General features: G+C 42.5%; 1 protein-coding gene across 8 annotated transcripts in view; it reads left to right on the top strand.

The window, feature by feature from the left end:
* The window catches only part of phf2 (PHD finger protein 2), a 217,640-nt gene that overhangs the window by 20,264 nt on the left and 183,416 nt on the right, over positions 1–13,960 (top strand). For 7 of the 8 annotated variants that reach the window (XR_009790231.1, XR_009790230.1, XR_009790232.1 and 4 more), the window contains exons 2-3: positions 208–293; positions 11,363–11,477. Coding sequence is in view for 3 of the 8 variants with exons in the window: in XM_061785746.1 (XP_061641730.1) it covers positions 208–293; positions 11,363–11,477 (201 nt within the window). In the remaining 5 variants the exon portion in view is untranslated. Of the gene's footprint in view, positions 1–207; positions 294–11,362; positions 11,478–13,960 lie in introns of those variants that run through there. The other variant, XR_009790234.1, reaches the window with a different exon arrangement.

Here is a 13,960-nt window from a genome sequence, read left to right as displayed (position 1 = left end):
ATTATATTTTATGGCTATCTATTATTTGATTAATTACATTGCTAAAATGCTCATCCCTGGTGTGAATTGATAGAGATTAGAAAAACGAACAACCGTTACTTCTTTTTCTTCTGAACATGCTGTGCTTACCACGAACTAATGGAGAACACATTCACCGTATAATTTTACATGTGCTGTATGTTGAATAATTTGTTGTATTGTTTTCAGTTGTGTTGGTGTGGATGAAGATGATGCCCCAGATATTGACGTATATCATTGTCCAAACTGCGAGAAGACCCACGGCAAGTCAACATGTATGTAGAATATTTTGAAAAAGACTGAAGTTAATCAAAAATGTGCTGCTTTTGACAATATTTTGACTGCTCTAAAATAGGCATAGTCTGGTTAACGGTTTTGAAAAGTCATTTTCCATTGTATCGTCCATCGTATTACTGTTTTGTCATGTGAACGCTGTTTTGAAATGAACATTAGCAACCCGTGTTAGCGTGTCTAGCGTAGGTGAAACAAATCCTACAGTGTGACTGTGGCGTTTCTGTGCGACGGCTCAAGGTGCGTTCAAATCATACACAAAAAAATGTTGGAATGTTTGAATCAGAGCACCCCTGGTTTCCCCACCTTAATGTTTAAGATGATCAAACAAATATAAATGGCAGACATCGATGACCCAAGTTAACATAAAATGCTGTTTTTAAATGATTATTTGATTTCAGGAAAAACAATTCTAAGTTACTTGGCCCTGTGTGGAAAAAGTAATGCTCCCCTTGTTAAATCATGAATTAACTGTGGCTAATCAAATTTTTTTGGTTTATTGTCACTCACCTCACCAAGCCTGTTGACCTCCAGATCTGTTCAAGTCAAGAAATCACTTAAAGCTGAACTAAGCAGTTAGGGGGGAAAAACACTTTTTGTCTCCATGTCCAGACAGTAAAATATGAAAACTCATCCCTCTCCGGCCTCATCTAACGCCTCGGAATTTAATTTAAAATATTAATTTAGAAAGTCTCCGTGACGGAGAGAATTGTCCAATCAGACACTGTTTTAATGCATCATACACGTCTGTGCGGGAGGGGCAGGGTCGACCTGGGGAGGACACTTGGTCCTGGCACTCCGGCCTGCTCTCTGGCCCGCCATGCTTCTCTCCCGCAGATTTTTAATGCACTACATACATTCGCATATCCTTTGGAGAGCTCGTTGGCCTGGGTGGGGGTGACAGTGGCAGGTCATTGTTGCCCTGTGACCGTCTCGCCTCACCCCCACCAGTTTCTCCAATTTGAATGCACCCCACCACACACAATGACGGTACACGGATAATGGTTGCCAGTCAGGGTGGTAAGCATAGTCATAGGGTGGGTAGTGGGTTTTCAGATTTCTCTTGGTTGGACTTCTGGGGCCTGTGCCCCCCCCCCCCCCGCCCTTTCCGGTTGTCGGGCCGTGCAGCCCCTCTTTTTGGTCCCACCTTCCTCCCCCCTCCCTTGGCACCCTCGCCCGTCCTCGCGCATGACTAGGGTTGGGTGTCGTTTGGGTTCCGGTTCCTTGTTTCGGTTCTGGTTCTGGGCGGTTCTCGGTTCTTTTGGGGGGCTGGGTCGGGGAAGTTTGCGTGGTTTGGAAGGGGGGGTTCTGGGTGACCATTTCCTTGGCGGCCCGCGACGTGGACTAGGGTGGGCATTTGGCTCAGGGTTCTTTGTGGCCAATATCGGTGTCGGACCTGTGGGCTGGGGGCGCGTTGTGTGGGGGGTGGCCCGGTTGACTTGGTATTTGTTGATTAGCGTTTCGGCTTGGGGTTGGATGTAGCGTTGTTGAGGTGGATGTTTGCGACTGTTTCATTGCGTCGTGTGGCTGGGGGGTGTGGGGGGTGGCGATGCTTCGCACGGCGCTGGGTGCTGTGGAGCTCTGGTTCCTTTCCCGATTTTCACTGCTGGGGCGCAGGGTTGGTGTTTGTGGTGCTGTGGGACGCCGTTTGTGTGGGTTTTTGTCCCGGTTCATTGTGGTGTGGGTTTGCTGTGGTGAGGTTTTGGCTCGATGTTCTTTTTTTTTTTTTTTTTCCTATGTCGTCTGGGCTTGCGTCGGTTTGGGGACTGGAGTGGGTGCTGAGGACCATCAGTGTGGGAGTGCGGCCGGCCGTTTGCCTCATTGGTTGTCTCGGTCTTGGCATGGATGTGTTTTGTGGTTTCGCTCTGCTGGTTGACTTGGGAATTGGCTTCGCTGGGGCTCCGTGCGGTGTGGGCTGGGGCTCGGGGCGCGTCGGGCACTGCGTGTCGTGGGGGCCTCCTTTGCGTGGTACGGTCTTGTTCCGGGCGTTGCGCTGGGGCGACCGGTCATTGTTTTTGGCGGGGTTGGGGCACGCTTTTGTTCGCCGGCGCTGTTGGCCGTGGGTGCGTCTTCGTGTGGGTTCTTCTTCGTTGTTTTTCGGGGTGGGCAGACTGTGGGCGTCGGGGCTGGGGGCCGTGATTTTTGGGTTTGGTCCCGGTTCCGGTCGGTTCTCGATTCTTGATGCCCAACCCTACTCATGACGGGTGCTTAACTTGCCCGTGCCACTCCCCTTGTGACTGGTCGGGGCGCTTCGGTCGGGACCTCCCTGGTTGGGTCCCCTGCTGGATGTGCACGGAGACTTCCCCCCCCCCTCCCTTCCTCGATGTGCCAAATATGTGATATGGTGTTCATTCACTAATAAGTTTGATAGAAACACTATAGACTTGAATTCCTTGTGATGGGATCACCAATAACAACACAGGCTATACTAACATATCAACTCAGAGGTTCTTACAGGTGTTTAGACACTAAAAAAAGAATCCCACCGCACCACTCGACAGTAGCACTGCCTTGCTCATTTTGCCACATCCTGTCTTGCCCTTTTCTGTCCTCTCTTATCTGGTTCTCTTGGTTAGTTTTTGGATGTCCTCACCGGGTGTCCCCCACCCCCCAATCTACAAATCTCTGTCTGTCCCCTAAAACCCTTTTCTGTCCAGGTGCATTTTCAATAAACATCAAAATAATAAAAAAATTAAAAACTAAGGAGAGGGAGTATTTCAAACTCCCTTGTTGCACAGCAAAACTGTTCCAGCACAAAGGCATACAGATCCACCATTCTGCAAGGCCATGGAGTTGAACAGGACAGGTTTAAAAAAAAAAAAAAGAAAGACACTGTACAGTACTGTACTGTACCCCAGCAGTGTGTCAATCATTTCGTGTGAACGCGCCAATGCGTATTCATGCCAGAAGGCACATTGGTGGACATGGAGGCTTTCGGAGGCTATCCCACGTTTGTCAACAACTGGGTCTTCTATACAAGGAAACGCAAGCAGAGCGAAGAGTCCAGAAAGGCTAAACAGATGGAATCTGATAAAGAAAGAAACAAAATTAGGATACACACTGGACCTACAATTTGAGAGGTGGCTGGAGTCAACTCTGACTCCCTGAGGAAATTAATGGACACAGGAGCGATGTGGCTTCATTTCTGCTCGATGGGTAAGTCTATCACATACTTGTATTTTTAATTGATTGTGCATTTCACAAAAATCTAACTTTGAACTGATAACATTAGTGTTATACAGCTGCGGTCGTGCGCGGCACAAACTAGTGGAGCCAAATTGCATTGGTCACTAACAATACAGTAGCTAGCATTATGAGAAACCATAGCTACTATGTCGGAATGACTGCGTACGTTCGGAAATTCAATCTGAAGGCCTCTTTATACTCCGTGCTCGCGCAGGCAACAGCGCTCTCATTGCATCCCGTGACCGACGCAATGGGCCGCGCGGCCCCAATGCCACACTCGACGCGCTCACGGCACAAATCTCTCGTCCGTTTTAGTCACATGCTGCGATGACGTACTCAGCTTTCCCCTTGGTTCCACATATCACCTACGCCTACTTGATTGATTTTGCAATATAATTGAACGCTCATCTGGCTCCATTTGTTCGAGCAGGCAGTGGTCCACGGTCACCATTGTTGTTGCTTTGTTCCTTGCTCCAGAAAGTAAAAACGGCTACCGGAATTGGTCATAAAATCCAGAGGAAACTCCACCCTGTCGTGTCCTAGCCAATACCTGCCGTAGCGACACCCCCGACTTGGAGGAGAACTCCAGCACATTTTCAAAACAACGTGCGTGGGTTGCGCTCGAGTATAAAGGCAAACCGCGAGGGATAGCTGCAGTGACATCAGCGCGATCGCCGCCCGCGCGAGGATAAAGAAGCCTTCAACCTTACTGCGCTCTGAGAATGCAGTGTTCAGAGAGGCAGAGCGCGCCCCATTTTCTATCCATTTACGAACGAGCGTGTTGGGCATTGGCAGTGATACGTCAGTGCGTCCGCTATATTGAATGTGTCAGTTCTGACTGTAAACGTTCGGCTGCTCAGTCTCCTCAGTCAGAGTGGGACTGTGACTAACCGAACCGCACACATTCCGGAGTGTAGAAAGCATGCTTGGAATGACTTTCCGAACGTACTCTTTGTAGTCGGCGCTACTAGCGGCGTGGAGCAGCACAGGAGATTTGTCCCCCGCTCCGTAAAGGCAACAGTGTGGGTTTGGAATGAGTTACTTTTGAAAAATAACAACAAAGGGCCAAGCCGGGTCATTTAGCACGATAATTATGCGTCAGCAGCGCATAGTTGAACTTGAATAATAGCCAGTGGTAGCGGTAAAACAGCAGCATACAGCGTGTATGAGAACGAGCCAACGAGGTCTTTTTATTACTGCGGTCAAGCCAGCCCTAATTTTGTTCCTACTCAGCATTACGGTAATAAATTGACAACTACCGGCGAAAGCCACCTTCAAAATAAAAGCCTACCAATAACAGGCCTACAGGGACGTCAATCCTTCAGATCTAAAATAATATTAAATAAGATCTTTTTTATAATGTAACCAGGAATGCAAACAGCAAGGTTAATTCGAATCTTGCGATGGATTAAAAAAATTATTTAAAGTTTATTTGAAATCTACATACATGACGGAAAGTCTATCTTTTTTTTCAAAAAATTATAAAAAATAAACCCATTGGTATCGCAAGACCAGTCCGGAATCTGTGGGACATTAGACCACCAAGGACTCCACTAAATGAGGTTTGATAAAGATCTGACATTGTATTTCAAAATAAAAGTCCCCTGAAATCTGTATATTTTGCAGTCATTACCCCTGATTTAAAAAAAAAATCTGTTTATAATTAAAAAAAAAATAAAATAAATCTATTTTGGTATCGTAACACCAGAGCAGCCCTGGGGGACGCTACACCACCCCAGGTCTCCACCAAAACAGGTCCTATCCAAATCTGATGTTGCATTTCAAAATAAAAGTAACTTGAATTCATATTTCGCTGTAACACAGATTTAAAAAAACATTTAAAAAAAAATCTATTCGGTTTCGCAACACCAGTCCAGTTCTGGGTGACACTACACTACCCCAGGTCGCCACCAAAAGAGGTCCCATCCTAATCTGATGTTGCATTTCAAACAAAATTAACTCTGTTAACGCCGTTTTATTTACTTCCTGTAACGGCCTATAACCTCTGCTCACGTGTGCAGCCAAACCGTAATGCCTAATATAAACAAAATTAGGGGGGCTGGCTTGACTTCTTTTTGAGTAGAGGCTTGCTTGACCGCACTTTTAAATTTATGATGAAAATGTTCTTGCTCAGGTACATCGATTAATCCACTCTTATTTTCGTGATAATATTGTGCGTCAACTTAATAAGACAGAGGAAAAAGCGAACAAAGCTAACATAGGCCATGTCTGAAAGCCACATTGCTACAAACTATGTTTCACTTTGTTGTTGAGTAATTGTGGTTAAAAATCCCAGACAATTATTGTTATTTATATTGTATATTGTCACAGATTATGCTTCAAACATGCTTGCTTCTGTACAGCTGGAAAATATAACATACTGTAGTTGTTTTGACTTCAAAGTGCAACTCACAGATAAAACGTAAAGGCACTTGCACGAAAAAAAAGAAAAAGGAATTGTATTATATTGATAACGTCTGTATGGGATATTTTCAAAGTCAGATAATTTTGGCCTCATTGTGTGGTGGATATTGTATGTATTTTTTTCCTGATATTCATTCATATTACATGATATATAGAGATTATTTTTTTCCTTCTGTGATTAAATGTAGTTTTTGTGTTTGTTTCGTAGTTATGCAAGGATCTCGCCTTTGGAAAAAAGTGACCTGAGACCATCACCTCCTGCTGCTCCAACAAATGTTAAGGCTTCTTTATACTCGCGCTGACGTCACTGCGGCTATCCCGCACGCAGTTAGCCTTTATACTTGAGCGCAACCCAGGCGCGCTGTTTTGAAAGTGTGCTGCAGTCCTCCTCCAAGTCGGGGGTGTCGCTACAGCTGGTATTGGCTAGGACGCCACAGGGTGGTGTTTCCTCTGCATTTTTTGGGCCATTTCCGGTAGATGTTTTCACTTTCATTTTTGCTCTCAAGCAAGGCAGCAGAAATGTAAAAATGTACCATGTCATGAAAGCTGCTTCTGACATTCTGTTTCGAGATGATTTTTTAGAAGGTGGTAATATATTACTTTTGCCAATGGATGTGGTTTTTTTTTTTTCATTTGTGTAAAAAAAAAAAAAAAAACCTTTGCTGTGATTAGGTGTTTTATAAAAACAAGCCAGCAAACTCCCTAACTGATCAGAAATATTTTTGAAATAGATTTTTGTCCTCAGCGTACTTGTTCTTTTGTTCTTTCGTTGTTGTGACTTTGTCACGCTGTGTTGTTTGAATAACTGTTTTTGTTCAGTATGACCACACTTGCCTCTTTGTCTGCATTGTTTTCTCAAATCCACTGCAGAGCTGTAATTGTTATCGTATATCTCAATAATTCAGCGTACCATGGTGAGCAAAAGGTACTGGATAACCCATGCTGCCTCTGCAACTGTCAAATTCTCTCTGTTCTTGTTCCTTTCAAATAAACCAATAAAAATAAAATGGAATTACAGCTTTTCTGTCACTAGTGGCCTGCCATAGATTAGAATGGCTAAGACCTGATGATCATTAACTCAGCAGAGGCCAAGGGGAGTTTTACTTCACTCTTATGGCTGTCTCAAGAAATAATAACCTACAAATATGTATAATGTAATTATAAATATCCATGCATCATGACATTACTGAGTAAATCCATTTTTTTACATTTCTCAATGACAGGTCTATTTGTAGTAATTTGGATTTCTTGTACACGTTTGTCAAAATCTGTAAAAAAAAAAAAAAAAAACTTCTTAGTATTTAGGGTTGTGTGTGAAAAGCATTTAATGATCTAAATGTGAGATTCTTTCTGACGGACACTGCCCAATCAAGGTTGAAGTGCCACGAGCCAATGCTGGAATACCAGACAAAGATCTTTGAATGACGTAATTGAACCATACATTCTGTATATCTTGTCAATAAAGTGTGTTTAAATACTTTTAATTAGTTTTATATTTCTTGTTTTAAATACACAATCCATGAACAAGCGTTATACAGGGTACTGATTGTTTATGGAAGGAGATTCCAAATGAAAAACCATTTCAAAATTGTAGAGGTAAATGTGCAAAGATTCCTGGAAATAAATTTAAAAAATAAGGTGCAAATGGATCGACAAATATTTATAAAGTAAATATAACATGCACATTTCTACTGGAGCAATGGTTTGAAAATTTGAAATGTAGTTCCTCATTGTTTGAATCTTATAGAATTTCCATATTAAATATTGGCGATCGGTGGCCTTGGGGGAATTGTCTGTAGTTCTCTCCAGGGTCACCAAGGTCATCAGCTGTCCGGATGTCGTTCCACATTCGTCTGGCTCTGCGTAAAACTCCCTCAAGATGGTGTCATTTCTCCTCCAAACGTGGTGTGCATTATTATATTATTGTTCAACAAACTTTAAACAAGCTTTGACATGCTTTTTTTTTTCTCCCAGCAATCGGGTGTTGCGTGGTGAGCGTGCATACAGGCCATGGCGGTGGAGTACATTACTCACTGTTTTCCTTGTGACAACAGTACCTGCTAATTCCAGGTCTTTTTGAAGGTCTCCACAGGTGGTCCTTAGCTCTTGGACAGCTCTTCTGATTATTCTTTGCACTCCTCTGTCAGAAATCTTCTGAAGAGCACCTGATGGAGGAAAATTTATGGTGCTATGATTGGATTTCCACTTATGTATTATGGCCCCAACCGTGCTTACGGGAACGTTCAGAAGCTTAGATATGGGCCTATAACCAATGCCATCGTTATGTTTTACAACAATTAATTTCCGATGGTCTTGAGACAGCTCTCTGCTCTTACCCATCTTGGGATGTGTCTTGACTCACACCCTGGTAAAGAGACTTTTTTTGTGACCATCAATTAGAACTGAACCAGCAGTTATTCATTTGCACTGACAAGGGGCTGGATTGCTGTTTTAATTATTGATAGATTTTAGGTGTTGTCTTGGCTTTCCATGCCTTTTTGCACCTCCCTTTTCATGTGTTCAATACTTTCTCCCTGTGTCGTTTCACATTTTTACACACAACTTAATTTCTGATCTTATTTGTTCTACTTTCTTTGTATGTCTGGATTCCTTGGGTCAGTAACACTTTTGGAAGTATATTTAGTGAGAAAAAAAAATGGTGACATGTTAAATACTTATTTCAGCCGCTGTAGGTTTATATATACAGACCCTTTCCAATAAATTAGAATATCATGGAAACGTTTATTTCCATAATTCCATTCAAAAAGTTAAACTTTCATCAACTATAGATGCATGGGCCACAGTTCAAACAATTTCAAGTATTTAGTTGTTTATCCATCCATCCATCCATCCATTTTCTACCGCTTAGCCGAGCTCGAGTCACGGGGGCAGTAGCTTTAACAGGGACGCCCAGCCACTTCATCCAGCTCTTCCGGGGGGATCCCGAGGCGTTCCCAGGCCAGCCGAAGGACGTAGTCTCTCCAGCGTGTCCTGGGTCGTCTCTGGGGTCTCCTCCCGGTGGGACGTGCCTGGAACACCTCACCAGGGAGGCGTCCGGGAGGCATCCGAGTTGTTTATTTTTACATAATTTGGGAGTCTACCTCATAAAACCCACAAAATCAGGAATTCCAAATATTAGAATACTGTGAAAAAATCAGCCCAAATTTTGCAGGCCAAATTTTTTTTAAAACTGAGTGTCACACACTAATCATCAACTAAACTCAAAGCACCTGCACAGGTTTCCACAGGTGTCATTAAATTGCTTTAGTTTGGCTCAATAGTCTCAGTTGGGTTCAATATGGGGAAGACTGCAGACTTGACAACTGGCCAGAAGACCATCATTGATAACCCTCCATAGGATGGGTAAGACACAAACGTTCATAGCTAAGGAGGCTGCCTGTTCACAGTGTTGTGTCCAAGCATATCAATGGAAAGTCTAGTGGAAGGACAAAATGTGGCAGGAGAAGATGTACCAGCAAAAGAGATGACAGAGGGCTTTGGCGGATTATCAAACAGAGAAGATTAAAGAATCTAGCAGAGATCCAGAAAGAGTGGAATGAGGAGAGAGTCACAGCTTCAAAAACCACCACATTCAGACGCATCCGGGAGATGGGTTACAACGGTTTGGTTCCTCGGGTCAAGCCACTTCTGAGCCTGAGCCAACGTAGGAAGCGTCTCATCTGGGCCAAGGAGAAGAAGGACTGGACTGTTGGCCAGTGGTCAAAGGTCCTCTCTTCTGATGAAAGTGTGCCTTTAATTCAGGAATCAAGGTCCAAGGGTTTGGGGGAAGACCAGAACCCAAGCAGTTTGAGGTCCAGTGTGAAATATCCATAGTCAGTCAGGATTTGGGGAGCAATGTCCAGTGCAGGTGTTGGTAAACTCTGTTTTCTTAAATCCAAGGTCACCACATCAGTCTACCAGAATGTTTTCGAGGACTTCATGATTCCTTCTCATGAGGATCTGTATGGAGATGCAGATTTCATCTTCCAATCTAAGGGGTATTATCAAGAGGAAAATGAGGGGCACCAGACCCAAAAACAAAGAAGAACTGACAGCAAGCATCAAGGAAATCTTGGCTTCCATAACTCCCAGGCAATGCCACAGGCTAATTGCCTCAATGCCTACACGAGTGGCTCATTTTCTTGTCCAAGACTTCAGTGCTCCTGGTGTAGTTCCTCTTTATTAGCAGGGCAATGTTTAAAGTGACCCACTATCTTGCGACATTTTGTTAATGCATCACTAAAACCACTATCAGCAAGGCTAACAGTGATGGCTCTTTGCAAGATGTGCATGTTGAAATGGGAGGTGCCTTACTGCAGCTATCATTGTTGGTGCACTGTTCCTATTGTGGTTACTTTTGTTGAATTCTCCATTCCTCTGCCACAGAGAGAAAATGCTCCGCAGCTTTCTGCATAGCGTCTTGTGATTGTCTTCTGCATAGCCAAGGCAAAAGACTATAGCCGCCATGTTCCATCTGTGACATCAGCAATGTGTGCAGTGACGCCAACGTAATTTTGTATTGGACATAGGTCCAATGATCCCCAGGCAGAGCCACATATTGAGATTTCTGCAATGCATTCAATTGTGCTTGTTTTTCAGTGTCATAAAGCTGTTGAATTTTTCCTGAAATAGTCTTTCTGCATGGTAGTTGAAATCTTTTCTCACATGTCGCTATCTGTAGCACATTTTGTAATCCTTTGTCTTCCACTCCTAATAATGGTCTACAGTCTAGAGCGATCCACTTTGCGAGTGAATGCGTGATTTTCTCCGATGTTGACTACCTATTTTTGGTCCTGAATCTGGTCACTTTCCCGAGTTTGGTTTGCCGACAACTCTTAGAACTCGTACCATGAGCGCTAGCGCTAACAGCTCCGGCTGTTTCCGTGCTTGTTCTGACATGCTTGGCAATTACTGTGGATGGTCCAAAGGATTGAAGTGCTCCGACGATACGCAAACTTCTTTTTGCATAATCTGCACAAAACCACGCTTTTATCGTGGCTTCCATCGGGTATTTAGTATTTTTTATAAATAGATTTGCCTCCCAACAGTCCATCTGATTTCTCCATTGTGTTAGCCGTTAGCCACGTAGCGAGATGTTTAGACAAGCTCTGATGTGTCCGTCAGTGTAATCGGTGTACCAGAAAATCATGCACAGACAGACAAGGTTCCGCTTTTGTTTGGACGGCAAACGGCGATTACAATGCATCAGTATTTTTTCCCGCACTATTTTTTTGTAATTAATGTGTTAAAGTCCCACCACAAAAGTTATTCTTAAAGTTATCAATATTTTCAGCCTCATGTAAGATTTGCCTTCAGGAGAGTTCATGTCGTACATATAGCACCTTTCTTGAGTATTGTAAGTAGCTCATTTTAGTTAGGGAAAATTCCTTCCGGTCAGTGAGCTGATTGTTTGTTTGTTTTGTTTTTGTTTTTTTGTCTTAAGTAAAAAGGAAAAAGAATTGGAACAAACATGACACTTGGCAAAGCACAGATATCCGAGCTGTTCAGAATGGCAGTCAAGTTTTCATAAAGGAGCTCCGTAGCAGAACATTTCCAAGGTAAGCATGTTTTACTGTTTATACATTGTATTATTCAAACTATAAGTTATTGAATATTATCGTAGTCAGACCACTCTACAGGGCACAGGCATCAAATTTATTTTATGTGGCCAGTAAAAGTTTGCCACTATTGTTCCTTGACTTCTGTTTAAAACTAGCTAAGCTATATGATGATAATCAAATGCAATATAATTTAATATTATGACGAAGCGATTATCAGCAGAGTATATGTGTTCAGATTTATATTTTTCAGTACTGAAAATTCGATACAGAGGTGGGCATGATGGCACAAGGTACCACACAGAATATCTGAAGTATGGGACTGAGAAGAAGACTAAGAAGGGACTCTGTAAACAAATACAGTGCAGCTCCATCTCCATGGCTAGCTGATGTCATGACTAACAATATACTTTTCGCTGTACGTCAAAACTAGACTCTTTTGAACGTGAATATCAGTGTCGTATGAAAAAAGCAAAATGCCAATGTTTTTGTTGTTGTTGTTGTTTTTAAGCATAATGCAGACTTGTCAAACTGTGAGGGTCAAACTTGTCTGCATTCTTAATTTTCTAAAAGGAAGACAAACTATTGATGTTGCACTTGACCGTGATTTTATTTTTTGCACCCTTTAGGGTTATACAGTGGAACCTCAATTTAACGGACTAATAGGGGCGGGGTATCGTCCGTTACAGCCAATTGTCCGTCATATTGAAGCACTTTTTCTTTGTGTGGCCATATGTACCCATATTACTGGACAGTACAAAATTGTCTTGTACTGTACTTTTTTCATGGCCTAAAGCACCCCGTACAGTACAAAGTTATTGTAAATAAATAATAAAAGCTTGAAAATGTCTGAAAAGTTTTACATTTTATTCAAACTTACCACGCTGGTGTGGTTTATGGTGAAATTGTTGTCGTCATAGGCGAGTCGAGGCGGGTCGCTTTCATGAGCTATGAGGAAATAGTGTACGGGGAGAGATATGTCTCAAAATTATTTGCACGTGTTTTCAAATCCACAAATATATCCGCGAGTCACACGTGTTTTTGAAATCCACAAATATATCCGTGAGTGTGTTTTTCAAATTTACAAATACTGTATATCCGCGCTTTACATTTTTTAATGTTGTGTTTGATTTATCATGACTTATTATTAGTAAATATTCAATTTTGCTTGTGAATTGTTGAAAGTGCGTTTGTGGATCAGTGGGCACGTGCATTTATTTTTTAGGCAAATAATGCAGTTTTAAGATTCACACATGTCGGAAGGCCCTCCCTCCATCCGCTAGGCGGCAGTGTTGCTGTCTCCGTTGATGACTTGACTGCAAGTCATTTTTATAGGATTCCAACAGTCTATGGTCCGACCCTGCTGAAATGCCCAATAAACTGACCATGGCTGAACAAGGTGGACAACCAGCAGCCCCGTCATTAGTAAGTAAAATATAAAGTCACCTGCGTCATCTGTCAGCAAGATACAAAAAACTGCTTATTATTACAGTGTTTAAATAACAGTAGCTCGCTCTTAAACATCTACAGTATATATATATTAGACTTTACACCGATCTGATTGGCCTGATCGGTATTGGCCGATAATTAGCATTTTATGCTGATCGGCTTTAATGTCATAATTTGCCGATCCGATCAATGACCGCAAAAGACATTTACTCCGCGTCGCCATCATGTACAGTATATTTGAATCCAAAAGCTAGTTTATTTTTAGCCTTGTCGCGTGTCTTTTCTCATAGTACTGTAAATATCTGACCACCAATAAAGTTATTTAAAAAAAAAAAAAATATGTCGCCTTTGTGGGACATTCAACATGTTTGAGACAGACAACATATAATGCCTGGATCAGACTACAAGAAAAATTTGGTCTTTCACGATTGCACTATGTCAGACTACTGCAATAAAATCTTGCATTCCGACACCACCACATCCCGTTTTTTACGATCACTGGGCTTCATCTTGTCAACTCAAACGCAACTGAATACACTCGTTACCATGGCGACGACAACAGTAATGGATCGCGCTGTGTGTTTATCAGAACAAAATGGGGAAAAACGTGTGTTGGTGGTCACTGGTGCTCGGGAGAGGATGTTCGTTTTGGGCTTGCTTGAGGTATGTTCACGTACTTTTAATACGATACCGCTCGCAAGTAGGCAACAAAACGTCATGTAGCCTAGCAAGCTAGTGCTAGCACTAATGGTTGTAAGCGAACATGCAAGAGTTCTGTCAAATCATGTTCTAAAGTTTTAGTGTGTGTGAAGTAATTTAATTACAATAAAGTAATCACAGTAAGTTAGCACCCATTATTTCTGTCATTTTGTAATGTTGGTTTGACCTGACTGATTAGAATACATGATCTAACTAGAGTAGCGGTTTCCAACCTTTATGGAGCCAAGGCACATAATTAACAAATTTCACGGCAGACCAACAAACTAAAATGTCACAAAAAGTGGATACATTAATTACTGTATGTACTTCCTGCC

This window comes from Phyllopteryx taeniolatus, chromosome 9 (assembly GCF_024500385.1).
Source record: "Phyllopteryx taeniolatus isolate TA_2022b chromosome 9, UOR_Ptae_1.2, whole genome shotgun sequence".
Lineage (NCBI taxonomy): Eukaryota > Metazoa > Chordata > Actinopteri > Syngnathiformes > Syngnathidae > Phyllopteryx > Phyllopteryx taeniolatus.
This window is presented reverse-complemented; position numbering and strand designations above follow the sequence as displayed.